General features: G+C 32.5%; 1 protein-coding gene and 1 pseudogene across 1 annotated transcript; both read left to right on the forward strand.

Annotated features, from left to right (window-relative positions):
• The first annotated feature begins 7,997 nt into the window (after window positions 1–7,997).
• Window positions 7,998–9,038, forward strand: LOC147803115 (uncharacterized). The gene has a single exon (XM_087152907.1). It carries the CDS (start codon window positions 7,998–8,000, stop codon window positions 9,036–9,038), a length of 1,041 nt encoding a protein of 346 aa, XP_087009033.1.
• A 1,623-nt stretch (window positions 9,039–10,661) lies between these two features.
• On the forward strand, window positions 10,662–18,475 carry LOC147803116 (uncharacterized; annotated as a pseudogene).
• Window positions 18,476–20,320: the final 1,845 nt, after the last annotated feature.

Consider the following 20,320-nt stretch of genomic DNA (forward strand, 5'->3'; position numbering starts at 1 on the left):
TGAATCCGATTCTAAATTTAAGTCAAATTTTCTCTTCCGATCTGTTTTGCCCATTTAAGTATTATTGTCCTTTCCTACATAAAAATCATCATTATTAACATCATCATCGAGTTCTGAGTCATTATAAACACTTTTACTGCCATGACAATCAACTTCACGTGTTTCTAAAATATCTTCTTCGTCAGCATCACTTTCATCAAATTCTTCAGCATTTAATTCCTCATTTCCATCATTAAATAGAATACTATGAACTAGCTCTAGGTCTTTCTGATTTTTCAAATCTAAAAAGCGTTTAGCACTCATCGTAGGAAAAAGATAAATCAGAAACGCTCAGGGAATCTCGATACTTCCATGTAGCTTCACGAGACAAACGTTATCGGGCGCGTGTATCTAACAGATACAAAATTTCAAACACGCTTAGAAACAGGAAATACTCCTACACCGAACTGGTCACTACTGCATTCCAAAGTAGCAGGGGGCCAGATGGACAGATACTGATAAGATCAAGGTCGTAAGAAAATGTTTTAGGGGACAAAAGCAGAGATATTGACACGCCTGTATCTGTCAGATCAACGCGCCCGATGGAGTGTTAATTCCAAATTTTAGAGGTATTTAGTTCAACGAGAAACTAATGTGAGAGAGAAAGTTGTATGTATGTTTGCTGTTTAAAAAGCATTTTTAAAATTTCTCACAAAAAATTCAAAACTAATAATCTTAATTATCTGACATCTTAACTTTGATGTTTATTTTTCCAATCTACGATGAAATACCAGTTTTGCATTTGTTTTTAGCCACCTTTTTTGTCGCCAGATATAATGTAATATTTTTGTTGTGATTTAAGTTGTTGTACTGTAATGTAACTGATTTATTCTTTATCAACTTGTTTATATTATTTATCCAGAAATAAAAGATAAGAATCTTTATAAATAAGGGTTTTGTGCTTGTTATCAAAATATTTTTTTCAAATTAAATGGGTTGCACAATGTTTTTTCAAATTTAATGTCTTGCTCTTGTTGAAAACCATTAAAAAATGAACTTTTCTGCAAGCTGTCTTTTACGAAAAGGTAGCATGTGTTCGGTCAAATAATGTAATGTGGTAACTCATAACTCCATTTTAAAGCGAGTGTTTTTTCGCTGAGTTTTTGAATGATAAAATGAGATCCTCCCTCTGTAAACTTTACACGGAGTCGAAATTTGAACATTATCTTAAACACTATTTTAAATTTATTCTAACAAACCTTTATTTTTTTCTCTGTGAAACTTTTCCTGTATGACCCAGTTGAAAATGTTATCGTAATTAAAATAACTTTTTGTTCTATTACTGTTAAATGCATTTTTTTTTTTTTTTTTTATTAAATTCTAGTTGAAATTTCGATACAACTTCTAGCCCAAAATATTTTCGTAATTGACCATATTTTTGTGTTGGATTTTTTAATATAATTTTCACAAAATAGGTACCTTTTACAAAAACCTAGACAGATCCCACCTTTAATAAATGAGAAATGTTGTTAGAGACCATTTTTTTTTTTGTACCACTTCAATTTGCATAAGTTTATTTCAATTAAAACACACAGAATAAATGTGTAAAGACTGGCTTTAGCGTACATACTCATTTACTTGGTTATGCTGTCTTATATTTTGATCTTAATCTGAAATCCAAATTATTAGTTGCTTTAAAATGTAGTCTTTCATCGGTGTACGCTAGGACTGGGCTATAAATCGATGTATCGAGACATATCGATTTAACGCATATATCGACAACAGCGACTTTCATTCAAGGCGATGCATCAGAAATCTAATTTAAGCCGTCGAGGAATGACGAGCGCAAAACGATATAAGACTCTTCTCTTACGTTCCGATGTCCGTTTCGTTATGTTGAAATGGCCTTGATTGGTGAGCTGTAGAATCAGAGTTTTGAGAACACATATCGCTATATCGCATGTTCCTTTTCGCGCCTCTTGGCTTCTTTTTTTTCTTTGTCGCGGCTTTTCTTGTAGATTATTTTCAGTAGGACTAACTTCGTGATCGCCGATGTCACCTTGTTCTGAAGGCAGTCTATTATTGAAAAGAATATATAAAGAAGAGTTTCTTCATTAATTGGAATTCTTTTTTTTTTTTAAAGAAACTTCTTTTTATTTTTAAATGTGAAAATTATCGGCAACAGTGGACTGATCGTTAAGACATGGTTCCCTGCAGATTGCCGAAGTCAAGCATCACTGGCTGCGGTCAGTGTGATCACTTGGGTCAGTCTGCGTAGGGACCGAGGGTGTGCGGTATGGTCCCTCGTTAAACTGTTCTATCGTAAAGGGCTAGACTTCGCGTGCAGGTCGTCGAGCTACCGAAGCGGGGGTGCCATCCCATCTGCAGAGGATCAAAATTGTGATGGCATGTCTTCGGATCATCCTCAGGTATGTTTCCGCCAATAGCTCTAGTGTGACGTAAATGAACTATAATAACTGAAATGATAATAATAAAAAATAGTGTTTTAAAAGCGCTTTTTTCTTTCTAAAATTTATTTAGCACTTTGTTTTAAACATACAAATTTTTAACGTTTCATTTAGAAATTTAACATTACGATCGAACTTAATAATTATGTAATTATTTATGCATAATAGTACAAGAAAATATTAATTTGTAAAAAACGCTTTAAAAAAGATTTTAGCACTTTGTTTTAAGCGTATTATGAATTTCTAAACAAACATTTCAATAAATATTTTAAGATTTGAACATTGTAGTCAATTTATTTAATATCTTTCTTAAGCAAAACATATATATCTTCAAATTCATAAATTGATTTAAATCAATCTGAGTAAGAAGTTTTGATAGAAATATGATTTTCTGTGCCTTACAAGTAAATGAAATTCAAAAATACTATATCGCGATGCAAAACTGACGATGCATCACGATATATAATTTCCAATATCACCCAGTCCTAGTGTACGCTTATGCTTTTTAACTGAAAGTTTAGAACACTTGGTTTAGCGAAATACCAATAAAGTAAGCAAAATAAGTGCCCACTTTGTATACGTATTACTAAACATTATAATAAGTGAACTACCGCCACAAAACGCGAACATGTTAAGAGAAAAATTAAATCAACGTGATTACACTCCAGAATTCTCTACTTTTTAATTAGATTAAAAATTTTGGCTAAAAAGACAGACCAGTAGCTGGCATACAATAAAATATAATAGAAATATTAAGTTTGCAAATAGTCTTATATCTGCTTCCTGAAGAGAGAATACTCAGGCACCAAATTTTTTTTAAATGCAGTCCATAAGTTCACTAGACTTAAAATAAAATTGTTATCTTGTTAAATAAAACTTACAATTACAAGAAATTTATACTCTTAAATAAAAAAATTTTGAATTCCTAACAATAAAAGAAAACGGTAAGTGAAATTGTTTCAAACCTGATATAAAAGTATCAAACATTATCTTGTATGTCAAAAAATATAAAATAGATATTTCCTCAATAATATACGAATACACAAAAAGAGTGGAAATACAAGTATAAAATTTACTTAATTTTATTTAGATACATATATAAAAAAACTAAACATAAACTTAACAAAAAAATTTAAGCAAATCGTGAAGCCAAAACTTCTGCGATCTTCTCAAAAGCATTGGCTTTCCTTCTCTCTATTTCATTACGTTCTTTTAGCTCCTCGGCCTTCCACTTCTCTATATCATTCCTCTCTCGCATTATCACTTGAATGTCCATAAGCGCAGACGTGGTCTCTCTTTGCGCAGTCAAGAGTTCCTGCACTTTGTCAGGAGACATTAATTTGTCAATTTTTTGACGTTTCCTCCTTCGGAAACCAGACTTTTGGCTGGTGGCATCATTCTCTTGATTCAGGTTTGGCGTCAAGAAGACCTGAGAGTTTGTAAAAGATACATCTGCCTCCCCTTCTGAAAATTGAGGCGTATTTGGAATGATAAATTCAAATGGCGAGATTGTTCTTGGAGGGGAAGCAGATGTTGATGGCAAGTGGTCCGCTGAAGCAAGTGGTCCGAACTGAAAGAAAATGAAAAAATTTTTATTCAACACAATTAAACTACCCTTTTGCGATTTTTGGTAAACTATTTTTTTAATGTAGAAGTTACAGTTTATTTACAAAATGTAGTGACTTTTGACTACTTTTAAGAGGCAAATTATACTAAAAGATTTTATTTCCACTGTTAAAAAAAAATAGAAAACTGAGAGAAAAAATTTAAGAAAAATAAATTTCTAAAATTAAATTTACGTACAATTTTTAATAATTACAGCCAAAGTTTTAACCTTTTTAAGGAGATATCAGTGTTAGAAATTTTATCTTAAGATTTTATACTATAGCACATTTCTAATAGGTTTAACGAATTACATGTATATATACATGTATATATTTGGATTCAAATTTATTTTAATGACTTAGTATTTACTAAAAAGATGTAATTTTTCTTAAAAGAAAAGTTGTTATATGGATTTGAACGATTGTTTTGAATTCTTAGAATTATGTGCATTTGCAATGTACCTAAGTTAGTAGTTAACGAAGCGAGCTTGGCTTGCGAAGCAAACCATATAAGAATGCACAGCCAATAGTTTCTTGAAATACCACTAAAGGTTATATACTATTTGAAAGAGCAGATTTATGCTTGCAATACTGATTAAATATAAAAATTTAAATAGGCTTCATATCTTATTATAAACACATAGTAATGTCGAGAAAAAAAGACAAAAGTATAAAATAATTCCCAACTGCAATAAAAAATTATTGATATCAACAGTTAATAGTGCACGAAACTAAGGATAATTACCTCAGGAAAGACTTGACTCTCAAACACATTTTGAAGCCCATTCAAAGCATCTGGCCCGATTAGGGCAAGGACCCTCTCATCCAGGGCACTGAGGGGCTTTGGAGCTGGTCCACCCCCAGTTCCGTTGGCATAGGTTTTGTATCGCTGAAACCTTCTCTTTGTGTCGGTTTTCAGCCGAGTCCAACACTACATAAAAAAAACTTTATATTAGACACAAAAATTTAATTATATCTAATAATGAGGATGCATAATTCTCAGTTGAGACACTATATATATTTCCAAGCAAATGAAATTTTTTTAAGTAGTTTGCCAGATTCAGATATAACTAAAAAATTTTTGTGAACTCAAAATCTCTATATACAAAACCTCTTAGCAACAATCTTAATTAAGTCTTAAATATTGTAATATTAATTAACTCTTAAAAACTAGTTTCAACTCTTATGGCTCATATTTTTTGGCAACGGTGAGTGACAAAATAATCACCAAGTCCTAGCGATTTTTGACAGTGAGCCAAGATAACTAAAAACAAAATCATAGAACTGCCATAATCGTAGAAGGGTATATTTCCCAGAAGAACGACTATTTTCTCAACTAAGAATTTTAAGTAACAAAAAATAAATTACTTCTTTTTGAAAAAGTAATATCAATAAGAATTTTTCTAATATTTTGTAAAGGAGCATTCGTAATTATTTCTTCAAAATATTCAGACTGTGAAAAATAGACATTGATATAATTCTTATTGATATAATATTTATTGCCTTATATGAGTGAAGCTGCTTTCTCAGCCTTTACGTACTAAAAATATAAGTGTCTGAAAAGATTTGGTGTCGAAACAAATTTGAGAATAAAATTAACATCATCACCTCCTAATATGAAATTGCTATGTGATGACAAACTACACTATTCTTCACACTAAGGACAAAATATGTTGAAACATAGTTTACCTCTTTCACTAAAGTTATAAAAATTTAAATTTATTTTGTAAATAGATGGGTTTTATTTTTTCATAAAGCAGATCACAAAAATTTTCAAAACCTATTTTTTAACCAAAAATTTTGAAAAATGTGGATACATGTTATACACACTAATGGGCATCTCTCAACAGTTTTATGGCAGCTTCCTATCGCATGCAACTCCAGCTGCAAGGCCAGCCACATTCGCTCTCTGTCTTTATTTGTGAAACTCGGAGTCAACTCTCCTTTGTATAGTTGTGGATTTTTCTCCATAAAGGAGACCAATTTCTCTATCTGAGTTGGAGTAATTTTTTTACCCATAATAAAGATTTGAAGATACACAGTGCACGCAAAGAAAATACACAGTGCACGGAATTAGTATTTTAAGAAAACACACGGTTGATAAAACAACGTTGCCATATTGCGGAAATAAATATTGCATAAATTCAACGATTGGTTAAATCCAAGCCACGCTCTTAGAACCAGAATCGTGGAATGTCTGATTCCCGGTGAGTGTTCGTGGTACGATTTAGGGATGACATGGAATCAAACTTTCCCTGGCTTCTCGTTCCAGGCGGGAATCTTCGTTCCATTCCCAGTAGTTCATGGTAGGGGTCCTGGCCCAATAAATTGCTAATATTTTTATTTAAGCTTTAATGATTTTTATCAAAATCTCAAATAAATGTTAGCTTGTATCAATTTCAAAGTCAATATTTGTACTTTCATTTAGTATTTATCTTTTGAGACGGAAAATAAGACTTGCAATGTAATGCTAATAAAATAAAAAAGGCATAATTTACCAACCTGGGGATTTTAAAAGAGAAAAATAAGTCTATGCTTCTCTGGTATTTTTTATGTGGTTCATTTATAACTGTGATAACAAAAAAGACCTTCTGAATGTGCTAATATATAATTATTGAGCTTAAAAAAGTGTATATTTAAATACATTATAAATTTTTTTAAAGCGTTTTTATGCTTTTTACATACATAAGAGATTGGCCATCACCAAAATAACTGCAAATACAACGCCTGTACCCGTTGCGGCGTCAATCGACACACATCCGACCAATGTACTGCCAAAAATGAATTTGGTAGAAACTGCAGCGATTCGAACTATGATAAAAGAACAAACTTCAACTGCGATCACGCGGCATCCTCGGCCACGTGTCCCTATTACCTTAAAAGACTGAAGCAACTGCGTTCTGGCCAACCACAAAGTTTTCTTCATCCAATTTAGTTTTCGATCCTAAATTTATATGTCAGAGTTAAAGTTTTCACCTCTTTTTTAATTCATTAACTTTTCTCCCTTTTTTTTATTTATCTTCTAACTTTAACTTAATTACTGTCATCTATTGTAACTTCCTTCAAAATTTTGTTTTTCCTATGTATTATGTATTTTGCAATTGTGCTTTGCGGTTGTGATGCAGTGGTGTATTACGTGTTTGCATATGTATTGTGCGAGCTAGACTGGTGGCCAGACGTGGACTATACGGTTAAGGCTTTTGCACACCTAGGTACGAGTGCACGCCTGGAAAAAAGAAAAAAATATGTATGAATACATAGTTCGTAGCTTCTAGGGTGTAATCAAGTGTTGGTAGGTGGACTGTTGTCATTTTAAGCTCTTTATTTACTTTTTAGTAAATAAGGTAAGTTAAATGCTTTGAATGATTTTTTTTGTTTGTTTATAATATTGTATCAACGTGTTTTTAAATGTTTACCAAATTTTTTATGCTAATTATTTCATTTAAATTGTTTAAGATACCCATGTGACTTAGTAGCATTATTTATTTTACGCTTTTGGTTTTAACTTATTTTTAATAAGATACCTAATTACTTTCTTGTTTTGTTCCTATGTTTTTGCTTTTTCATGTCAATTACCTCTGCCATTTGAAATAAATAAATAAATGTCTGACAACAAAAAAATAGGGCCGGAAAACGAGAAATGCAAAGAATGTGGACGAGAATTTACAATGAGGAAAAATTTATACGCTTACATGAGGAACTTGCATGACGATAAGTCCAGCAAGTTAAGGCGCGCTTTTGTGCAATCAGATGTCTGTGAATTATTGTTTTTTGCAAAAACATTACCAGAGCGAACATTCTGAAGTAAACCTGTTATTTGAAATTAAGTCTTTCGATGATTAAAATTCGTTTGACATTTGGAAGGATACTTTTGAAAGAGAGAAAGTATCTCATTTTATACAACGATCTATTAAAAAATTTTCTGACTTATCAGTAGTTAAGTATTATGTGCATCATCGTAGTGGAAAGAGCTGCATTGAAGTCAGCGACGGGGAAACATCACGTTAAAACCATAGGAACTAATAAAATTAATAATAGTTGTCCAGCTACCATGAAAGTAACGAAACATTCTGATTGCTGTAATATTTCTGTTGAGCTTCAATCTGTACATGTTGGTCATGAACCTGAAGCTTCTAGATTGCCTCTTAGTCTGAATGAACGTAAGCTTTTAGCTATTCTGATGGAGCAGGGAATACAAAAATCTAGGGTTTTAGCCAATGTTAGATCAAACTATACACCTGCTACGCGACTTTCATTAATTGATAAGAAAGATTTGTACAATATCTGTACAGAATTTAAGTTAGATAGTGAGGTATGTTTGGATAAAAATGATGTGCATTTTAAAATTCAAAAAATGCTGAAGGAGCCTGGCAACTATGTTTTGCCCTACAAGTCAGTTGGAGAGGTCTCTGAAATGGCAGGAATTTACGAAAATGATTTTTTGCTTAGTATTATGAGCAATGCTCAACAAAAGCTGCTAGAATTAAATGATGGTATCATTATGATAGACTCCACACATGGTCTCAATCAGTATCAGCTTAAATTCACCACACTGATGGTTAATGATTCTAATCGTGAAGGTTTTCCAGCTGCTAATGTTTCTGGGGAATGTGACTTGCACTTATTATGTTGCTGGCATGTTAAAAGGGCTTGGAAAAAGAACTTAAATTCTACGGTTAGGGTAGCTGATTTAAGATGTGCCATTAAATCTGATTTATTTGAGCTTCAAGAAGAGACTGATGTTGTGACATTTGATCATTTATGCAAATCATTCTTTGAGAAGTACAGCTCTAATACAGACGCGAAAAGTTTTGTAAATTGTTTTAATGAGGAGTACATGTGCATGACAAAGCAGTGGGCTTATTGTTATAGAGTTTATTGTAGGATAAATGTTAATAAGAAATTGGAAAGGTGGCATACGTTGTTAAAGTATGAAGAAGGCTGTGATAATGTTAATTATCACAAGTTTATTCTCTCCTCAATATAATTTTTCTTTTTTTTTAATTTGCTTCACTTTTATCATCTTAACTCTTAATTTCTTGTTTACGAATTCCTGCTCTTAACTTCATTTAACGTTCAGTTTATAATTAAATCATTTATCAATTTACAATGTACATGTTTAAACACTGCATATTTTTTTAATTATTAACTTTATAGGTCATTATTATGTTTTATATTTTAATTATGCAATTTTAATTTATTTATAATTGTCTATTACTGTCTTTCCTTATTTTCAGTCATGCATTGCTTTAAGGGGTCTAAGGGGTGTTTCGGTTCAAAATGTTCGATTTTTTGAAAAAAAAATATATGTTATACTCTGTTTTATTCTCAGCCTTTTAAAACCAAATTTATGATGATACACAAAATATTTCCGAAGTTATAACAAAAATACTGAAGCGCACTTTCTCGAAACAGTAAGTACCACGCCCCTTTCCCAAACATCGTCTGCAAACTTTCACAGTTTTGTTTTCACTGACGCGTGCTTTTGCTTTCTTATCAGTCATAATTTCTTAATATCACGTGATAATTATATTTTTAAACATTATGATCAAGCAGTATTTCTACATCTTAACTCTTCTCGCAATCAATCTTTCGATTGTTGTTTTGTTGATTAAAATTAGCGTGAACTTTTTGTTATCATAGACGGATAATTCAAAATCAATACGGTCAGGAAAGAGAGTGAAAAAAAGTAAGTTTCACGGTAATATGTATGTAAAAAAATCTGTAGATACGGAAAATAATAAAACAACATTTGTTAAAAAAGATATAGAACTTAGTGTAAAGAGCAAAAAGTTGCAATCGCAGTCTAGCTCTAGACGATCTAGCATGAAGAAAATTTCTGAAAATTTAAAAAGCTATCGTTCATGGACTGACTGGTCTACAGACTTTCTGTCAATTTATGTGTCTTCCCACTCCTGTAGAACAGAAAACATACAATGCTATTAATGAAAAAATTGCTCAGTGTGCAGAGGAAGTTGCTCTAGAAAGCATGAACAATGCAGAACAAGAAGAAACTTTTTTGTCTCAATTAGAGAAATTTACAGTAAGTGGAGATGGAACATGGAAGAAGAGGGGTCATACTTCTCTTATTGGTGTTTGCTCACTTATCGGAGCAGAAACAGGAAAGATTGTTGACGTAGTGGTCATGTCATCTTTTTGTAAAGGGTGCAGCTCATATAAAGGCCCTAAATTTGGTCCTTCATATGAGAAGTGGATGCTTAGCCATAAAACCAGCTGTCGAAAGAATCACTCTGGGTCAGCTGGCTAAATGGAAGTTGATGGAATGCTGAGGATTTTTAAAACGTCTGAGGCAAAGCATGGAGTAAAGTATCTAAATTACATAGGAGATGGTGACTCTAAAACTTTCATTGCTATTTCAGGTGCTTTGCCATATGGAAATGACATGCCTGTTGAGAAAATCGAATGCGTTGGCCATGTTCAGAAGAGGCTAGGCAAGCGTTTGAGAAAACTGAAGGCAAATCTTGGCCGGCAGAAGTTAAAAGATGGAAAAACAATAGGAGGAAAAGGAAAATAGACAGATGCTTTAGTTTTAAAGTTAACAACCTATAACGGCAATGGTATTCGAAACCATTCAAACAGTGTAGTAGAGATGCGAAAAGTTGTTTGGGCAGTATGGGCTTACCACCGCAGTGCAGACGATGAACCCATGCATATGTTTTGTCCTCAAGAAGAAGACTCGTGGTGTTCGTATAATCGTGCTGTTCATAACAATACTGTTAACGTCTTCAAGCATAAAAACTCGGTTTCTAAAGTGGTAATGGATAAAAAAAAAAACCATATTTGCCGATCTTTGCCACCCCAAACTCTTAAAAAATGCTTGGGAGGAAAGACCCAAAATGTAAACGAGTCTTAATTCGGTAATTTGGAAATATTGTCCAAAAGTATTTGGATGTGGTGTAACTGTAGCTAAAATAGTTACACATTTTGCTACGCTAGCTTTCAATGATGGTATACAGTCTTTCTTGTCTCTCATGGAAAAACTAGAAGTAAAAATTGACAGAAGAAATTGTGTTGAGTTTTTCGCAAAGATCAAAAAAACAAGCACACTGCTGAAAATCGTGTAATTCCACGTTAGATGCTCGTAGAGCCAAACTAATGAAAATAGTACATTCTAACGAAGTGTATAAATTAAAAGAAGGGAAAATATATGAATCTGGAGGGTTTTAATTTCTAAATAAGTATTTATTAGTATTTCTAAATAAGTATTTTTAAATAATAAGGTCATACTTTGAAAAATTAAATTTATATTTCATAACTAGTGTAAAACAATTTGCATTTTTACTAAAGATTTCGTATCAATTGAAGTATTTTAAGAGTATTAAAATTTATATGTTTAAATATATAAATTACACTTTTATATATAATATGTTTAATTATATATAAAAGCGTGCATTTTACAATTTAAATTAATTTTACCAGTTTAACATGAATTTATATAATTTAGCTTTTGTTTTTTATATCTTGCTTTTTGTAAATCACAGTTTGACAGCTTTATGAAATATTATGATAAATACATATGGAAGACAATTGTACAAAATAAATTGTGGAAAATTACTATAAAATGATTGTGTTACTAATATAATTGCAAAATTTGCATTTCTGGATATTTTTTTTTATGAAATAACTGACTTTCTAACAGAAGAATGAAATTTTGGCTTTAAACGTTTTTTTTCCAATTTGTGTATTTTGAGCTTGAGCACAAGATATTTTCAAAACTAATTGTCTTAATGTGTTCAAAGTTTTCAAAAATGCTCGTTATGGGATGATATCTGAATTAAACACAAGTTTTAGTACTTTAATAAAGGTAAAATGTTGATTTTATACAAATATTGTGTGTATTTTGAAATTTTTAAAAAATTTGAAGTCTTAATTTTTTAAAAGATATAATTTTTTTCATTTTTAACACAAATTTTGTGTTTGCTGTGTAGAACAGTTAATTTTGAGTTAGTCAAAATGTTGCGCACCGTAAAACTCGCTGTTTTCAAAATATTGAAATATATGTCCATTTTCATTTTAAAATTAAAAAATAATTTTTAGCTTTAAAGAGAATGTTGTTAAAGAATGTTAAAATTTGATTATCTCCTTATCTACTGTAAAAAAAATTGGAAACCTCAGTTAAATATTTTAAAAATAACATTCAGTCGGAAAATTACCTACTTTTGAGTAAAATTCTTGCATTGCGAATATCCCTTAAGAGATATTCCCCAATCTTATTTTTTCACATGCGGTAACCTGATATTCTCTGCACCCCATCCTCTTGGTCCTGTCTTTTTCCACAGCTGTCACCTGGCAGTTTCTAGCGTGGGAAAAAAACGGTCATCTTTTCTGCAGCTGGTCCTCCTTGACTCTTTACTTTAAAATATAATTTTATGATCTTCACCTTGTGACATTTTCCTTCTTTTTCTCACACAGTATGTACTTTTTTTTCTCACTTTTAATTGCGTACTGGGCGGAAATCGTCATTTTTAACCTTTAGCCTTTTTTTGACCTCGCTTCCCTGTTCACACGCGGGTGTCGCGAGGACATGTTACTTGTATCTTCACTTACTAGATTTTTATACCGGCCAATAGTTTCTTCAGGGGTTGAATCTGAACAGTCCACTTTTTCTTTTATTGGCCTTCACATGGGATCCCTAGTTTTCTTAAGGCGATGCATGATGGAGAAAAGGGACACTCTCTCTTATTTCATTATATGAATGACATTTTATTAAATGGAAAAATTTTTGTTGGGCGAGGTAATAAAAATGCGAAATACCTTGAGGAAAATTATAAAAGAAAACATGCATTTAATGATTTACTAAATTTTCGCGTAAGGTATCTGATCACCTCATTTTCACTAAAATCGACCAAAATCTCGATTTTTTGTTTTTGACATATTTATATAGAAAAAACTTTTAACTTTCCAAATATGTTTGTCTAGCTATAACAGAACCAAGTTACAGCCGTTTAACTAAACCTCCGTAGCGAAATTTTTAAACCGGAAGTCATTTCTCTCAACCGGATGTTCACAATATTGGTTTTTCAATCACACATTTTTCAATCAATATCACATTTTGGTTTTGGTTTCTGTTTGAGATTGTTGAAAAATACGTATTGTTGAATACTGTTCACTTAAACTAAACTTTAGTATTATTTTTTTTTGATTGGCAACAATTTAACAAGTAATTTCAAAATTGTTTCTGGCAATAAGACAATTATCAATCAATCAGATCCTTGTTTATCTTTTTAACTTGCGATTGATTTAGAGATACTTTTAGACATATTTTCTATCCTATGTTGTCCTTGTTTGAACAGTGGCTTGATTTTAGAGGAAGAATCAAGAATGGGACTCTGCTCCAACTTCAATATACTATGTAAAAACTGTTGTTTTTCTAAAGGATTTTCGACATCAAAGAAAAATAAAACAAATAATGAAGCGAATACAAGATTTGTTTTGGCTCTACGTCTAATTGGCAAAGGATTTACAGCTGGTAAAAAACTTTGCGCTACACTAAATTTGCCTCCATTTTTGTCTAAGCTTGCTTTTTGACTGCAAGAAAAGAAACTTCTGGAAGCCGCTACAACTGTTGCTCAAAAGTGCATGAAATCAGCCGCTGCAGAAATCACTGGCATTTTGACTCCAGGAAAGAGCTTTGAATGTGGTATTTCTGTAGATGGAACTTGGCAGCGGCGTGGCTATTCTTCGCTTAATGGCATTGTAACTGCAATTTCAATAACAACCGGCAAAATTTTGAAAAAGTTATCTTTTACCTCTCGTTCACCTTTAAAAAAAACCATGAGTGTGCCAATCATCGTGGTTCTTCCGGAAGTATGGAAGTGGTTGGCGCCTATAGAATTTTTGAACGCTCTGAAGTTTTAAACTCCCTACAATATACAAGCTATTATGGTGATGGAGACTCTAAAGGATATGATGCTGCGAAATATATATACGGCAAAGACACACCAGTCAGCAAATTAGAATGTATAGGACATAAACAGAAGCGAGTTGGTACCAATTTGCGAAAACTGAAATCTACGACTGAAGGACTTGGTGGAAAAGGGAAATTAACAGATAGTTTAATCAATAAGCTTCAAAATTATTACGGTATAGCCATAAGATCAAATTGTAGGAAGCTTCGAAAATATGCAAAGGGCGACAATTGCTGTGTTTGCACATTGTTGCTCTGATAAACATGGACAATGTCCTACAGGTGAAAGTAGCTGGTGTAAATATCAACGGGCTGCATCGCTAAATCAAAACTATTCATCCAAAACAAAAAAGCTACCAGACAAAGTGTTGAATAGCAGCATCAGACCAACCTATCTAAAACTGTGTGACAAAAATCTTCTCTCCAAATGTTTGCATGGTAAGACACAAAACGCAAATGAGAGTTTCAACGGTGTGGTGTGGACTGTTTTACCAAAAAATGTTTTTGTCGAGAATCAAACTCTTTGTTTGGGTGCTTTTTTTTATCAGTGATACAATTTAATGAAGGTTTTTCTGGTGTTTTTAAAGTGTTTGAATTATTAAGAATAAGCCCTGGATACAATACTGGGAAAGAATATTCCGCATTTGATGTTGATCGCATTGCCGATTCAAAAAGACATTCGTTATCCTCTGCAAAGTTGACTAGAAAAAATTGCGTGCCAGCTGAAAGAAAAAAAAACAAAAATATTGAGAATAAGGAAGGCGTTATGTATGAAGGTGGAGCCTCCGCACCTAGTCGGATACCGTAACTTCTCATACATTCGTGTGGGGTTTACGTTGCCACATACACAACCTCTTTATTATTTTTTAGATTCTTTGTACCTAAAATTCAATTGCCTCGCTAGTTTTGAGTAATTTTATAAATCGTTTACGCTTACCTATTGCTTTTTAATCTTAACAATATCATTTGTTTTTTAATTTCTAACTTGCACTTTTTAATATTTAAACTTTTAGACCGGAAGAAAGGCGCTGGGCGTGTTATTAAGAGACTTGATAAATCAAATCACTTTCTATAGTGTTGAGCGCTATAAGGGCTAAACTTTTTGGAAGATTAATTTCTCTTGAAAGGCATAAACTTACAGCTAGAGTTTTGGATATTAGAAACAGGCATGACAAAATAAAAGACATGAACGACAAATATTTTGCTTTAAAATTAGATAAAAAGTGCAGATGGGTGGTTTCGAAACCTCACGGTAATTTAATTGTAACATATGATGTTAATAAAGTTGATGTTAGGTGTAATTGCCAGTTAAGATGTGATGCTTGTAACATTTGTGTGCATCAGTTTAAAAGTAGTATAGATAATTGTATCAGGTTCAATTACGTGCAAATACATTCATTTTGTCATTTCACGTTTTTCTGTTACATATTTGAATTCTGCTGAGCCTGTCATTCCTCCTAGCAAGTCAGACGAACATAGTGCTATATCGGCCGAATTGATAACTAACCGTGCACTGATCACTGAAAATAAGAGGAAAATGCTCTTAGAAAATGTAAATGCTATAAAAGATTTAATAGTCAATGCCCAAACTGATTCAGATCTAGATTTGATTCATAATGCATTTAGCGAGTTAAAAACAAAATATTCATTGATGTCAGACAATAGTTTAGTTTACTTTACTCAGTGCGAAAAACAACCAGCAAATAAACTTGTACAAAGGCAGGTTCAATTTTAAAATGAGATTTTGCGCATTCTAGAATTTTTATAATTAGGATTGATTATAAATTGTTTTACATTTGTTTTTGTGTTATATAGAGATATAATTAATCTTTTACTTGTAGATATTTTGCACTGCAGAATATTTAGGAAACCTTTGTGCCAGCCAGAAATTATTTTTAGACGGCACCTTTAACGTAACATCCAAAATTTTCAAACAGCTGTATACCATACATGAGCCAGATATTTCCCATGGCTTTTTGTCTCCTAGGAGGTAAAACTATTGCTACAAGAGGAGTTATTAGCCCCAACTTTTGCCATGGTAGATAGCGACTTGGCGAGGATAAAGGCATTGAAGGAAGTGTTTCCAAATATTGAAGTGAAAGGCTGCTACTTTCACTTTTTTCTAAGTTGGGTGAAAAAGGTATGTACAACTTTCTTAAGCTACATTTCGAATTTCAGTAATAGGGTACGAGTTTAAGGGGACACGGTACCTTCAAATCATCAAATTTTCGAAAAAAAATTTTTTTGTTAAAATTGTTAAGAAAATTATGCTTTATCACATGGCGTTGAAATTTTTCAGTTACGATGATTTTTAACGATTTTATGGCGAATTTTCGAAAAAGTGGGCGTGGCCGTTTTGACAGTTCAGAAGCTGTCAAGTTTGTTTACATTCTAGTTTTCAAGCATATTTCTATTTTTTTGTCTAGATTTTAATAATTATTATTATAAATATTTTAATTATTATATTTTAACAGTCTGGCAACATATACTTTAACCGTGCTTTTGTTTACATTTGTTTATGTTTATTTTTCGCGACGTTTGGTATAATTTTGAACTCGTGTAAAATACTCTAATCGTTGATTTCTTTCGTTACATTTTCATTTTTATTGTTTTATTTTCGTTTTTTATTATTTTATTTTCATTTTTTATTGTTATCTCTTTGTTTTTACTGTTGAGTTTTCTTTGGAAAACCATGGATAAAATTAATTCAAGATGGCACAAACCGAAACCTCACCGAAGTAAAAAGATTGATATATGATGAAATGTGGTCCCCTCTGCTGAAAGATCTGAAATGTGGTAACTGAAATGGATTTGCTGCAAAGCTAAACATTTTCTGTGAAGCATGCAGAAAAGAATACTCCAGCACGTTCTCCAGTCCACGCTTGGAGAACGAAAAGAAATTTGCTGCGAACAAAAGTGCTGTGACAGCTTTTCTAAGTTTTGGTAAAGGTCACACAGCCATTGAAAAATTTGCCGGAAACATGGGCCTCAACCCAATGAATCGAAAGACATTCGATTCATATGTATCGTGCTTGGCCGAAGAAAATAAAACTTTCAAAAATGATGTTCTGGAGAAATGCAGGTCAAAAGTGAGAGAAAAATATGCAAAATTGAACGAAGAGGAAGAAAGCGTTGATAAAGTAATCAACATTGGGGTATCCTTCGACGGCACCTGGCAAAAACGTGGTCATAGCTCATTATACGGCATTGGCTGCGTCATCGATATTCTTACTGGAATTGTATTAGACTTTGAAGTTGTATCGAAGTACTGTCACTTGTGTGAAGTGACTAAAATGGAAGTCGATGCTTCTTCTCCTGAGTTTTATATCTGGTTTCAAGCTCATAAAACTTTGATGGCTCATCAAATGCGATGGAAATGCACGCAGCTGGCATTTTGTGGTGTCGCTCTGTGGAAAACTGCAGCATGCGTTACACCACTCTTCTCTCAGATGGTGATTCTAAAACCTTTTCGCATTTGAAAGGGTTGAACATTTATGAAGGCTATGATATCGAAAAAGAAGAGTGTGTAAATCATGTTGCAAAGAGACTTGGTACAGCGCTTCGCAACAAAGTAAAGGAGTGCAAAGTAAAGGGTGTAACTTTGGGGGGCAAACGAAAAGGGCATTTAACTGATGCATTGATATCAAGGCTTACCAACTATTATCGAAAAGCAATAACTTCAAATGCCCCTGATATAGATGCCATGGAAACTTCCATTTTCGCTTCCTTATATCATTGTTCTTCCACCGACAGTAAGCCGAAGCACTTCAAATGCCCGTAAGGTGAAACTTCATGGTGTTTCTTCAACCGAGCTAAAGCTCTTGGTGAGAAAGCACCAAGTCACTCCAAAATGAAAGCTCCCCTTAACGATAGTATTGTTGCTGAAATTCTGCCTGTCTATCAGCGATTAGCTTGTGACGACTTGTTGAAGCGCTGCACATCAGGGCAAACACAAAATGCAAACGAAAGTTTGCATAGTGTGATATGGCAACTGTGCCCAAAGGATGTGTTCGTTTCGAAACGTCGGCTAGAAATGGCTGTAACAAATGCCATTAGCCAATATAATGTGGGAAGTGTGGCAACTGCAGCGATAAAAAGTAACACTTCATTTTTTAAGGTTGCCCACAAAATAGATGCTCGTAGGATCAAGCAAAGTGTCAGGCGGCAATCTAGTGCTTACAAAAAGGCAGCCAAAGAAAAAAAATACAACAAAAAAAATGCTGATAGTAAAAAAGGCTGAAGGTGTAACATACAGCCGTGGAGCATTTTGATGTATAGAACATTTACATCCATGAACACAAATTTTTTTTACCCTTTATGCTGGATATGGTCATATATATTTGTTATGGGTGATGTGTAGTGTACTCACTACGAATCATGCCACACATTTATATTGAAAAGCAATCAATTGTAAAATTTTATCTGTTTATTATTTTTTGTTATTATAGCTTGTATTTACTATAATATTTTTTTTTATAATGTCTTTTGCTTTTTGTTTACATTTGAAACTACAAAACATTTTACAGCATGCATTAAATTGAATTATTTATACTACTCATTTGTGCTGGCAATAATATAGTATTTATTACTATAAGAAACAAACAGGAAGGTATTGTTATGTTTTATGTATAATATTATCTCTTTGAACTATATTTGGCTCGTTTACACATAAAAATTCTTTTTTTTTTTCTCAATAAAATTGTCTGTAAGATTCCTCCTTTTCTTCGTAATCAGAGCCTGAATTTGTGAGGAATTTGCTTTAAATTTCTTCTTCTGATTTATATGTGTATCATAAAGAATTTGTATCAATACTTCTTATGAAACTATGATTAAAAAATCTTTTGCACTGGCTTAATTGCAGCTAGAAGCAAAAATTGTCGACATGTCAATACGTTGATAAAATGCATAACGAGAACTCTTTTTCTCGTAAAAAGGCAAGAATTATACATTTCCTGGTAATAATATAGTGTTTATCTCTATAAGAAACATACAGGATGGTGTTAATATGTTTGTTGTATAATTTTATCACTCTTTGAGGAATGTATGGTTCATTTACACAAATAAATTTGTTTTTCTCTGATAACTTTTTTTGTGTATTTTCCGTCTTTTATTTGAAGGGCGCGTCTGAATGTTTGACTGATTTGCCTGAAACTTTTTCTACTGTCTCATATAAGTATTATAAATAAAGTTGTGCATGAGTTTTTATGAAACTATCTTTTAAAAAAAAATTGTAGTGGTTTAATTATAGCGAGAAGAAAAAATTTTTGAAAAAAAATTATCGATAGTGAAAATAATTTTTTTTTTCAAAAACTAATAAAATTAAACAATAACTGTTTGCAAGTAAGTGTTTATATTATCATTATATGTTTCAGGAAAATTTTTAATAATATTTGGGTGAAATTTCAGGCGCGGCGTTAAATTTTTGTGTTTTTCCATTTTTTTCATATTTTCCTATTTTTTAGAAAAAATTATTATAAAAAATGTTTCAAATTAGCTTAATATTTAAAATTTAACAATGTAAATAATGCTAAAATATGCTAAATTAGAGTAAAAAAAAAGTTTTTTTAAAATCTTCATCCGAAGGTACCGTGTCCCCTTAAGATGAAAAACTATCAACTAAATTTAAAACATCCGTTTATTACATTGTTTTATTTTTATTTATTTTAAAGGCACGGAAGCTGGGTCTCTTACGTTTCAGCAAAAGAAACCCCAGTACTAAATTATGGCTCAGAAGAGCAGCAGCTCTACTGTTACTTCTTCAAGAATCATCATATAGAGATATGGCCGATATGTTAATAGAGCAAACAATACCTCTATTTGTAGAAGAGCATCGCTTTTTCAAGTATTGTGAAGACACTTGGATGAGCCAAAATATGGCACCAAATTATTCCATAAGTATGCCTCCCCTGACCACATTTTATCTTGTCTGGGACTTACCAGGCAGGACCTGGCTCAAGCTCCCCTGTTGGTGCTAGACTTTCTCAGAGTGAACGAGCTCATGGACCTGATCTAGCTCTGCTGGTCATGGGGATGAGAACAGTTTCACTACAGAAGAACAGTATCACTACAGAAGGGTTCCAACTTGTTAGCAGGGCAGTGCCCCCCCCCCCGAGGTACTGTTTTTGCTGTCATGCTTATTATTTTTTAATTTTTGTTCCGTTTTCAATTATGTTCTCCCATATTAATTGAAATGTAAAGAAGGTTACAAAGATGATTGACATCTCCAGTTTCTTTTCTAGCAAGAAAAATTCAAAAAAGAATTCTATCTCTTCAAAATTCATTCAGTATACAAAAGAAAGCCTACAGGCGCTGAACTGATAATCTCCAAACAAATGAAGATG

This window comes from Parasteatoda tepidariorum, chromosome 10 (genome assembly GCF_982258835.1).
Source record: "Parasteatoda tepidariorum strain Cologne lab strain chromosome 10, Ptep-v5.0, whole genome shotgun sequence".
NCBI lineage: Eukaryota > Metazoa > Arthropoda > Arachnida > Araneae > Theridiidae > Parasteatoda > Parasteatoda tepidariorum.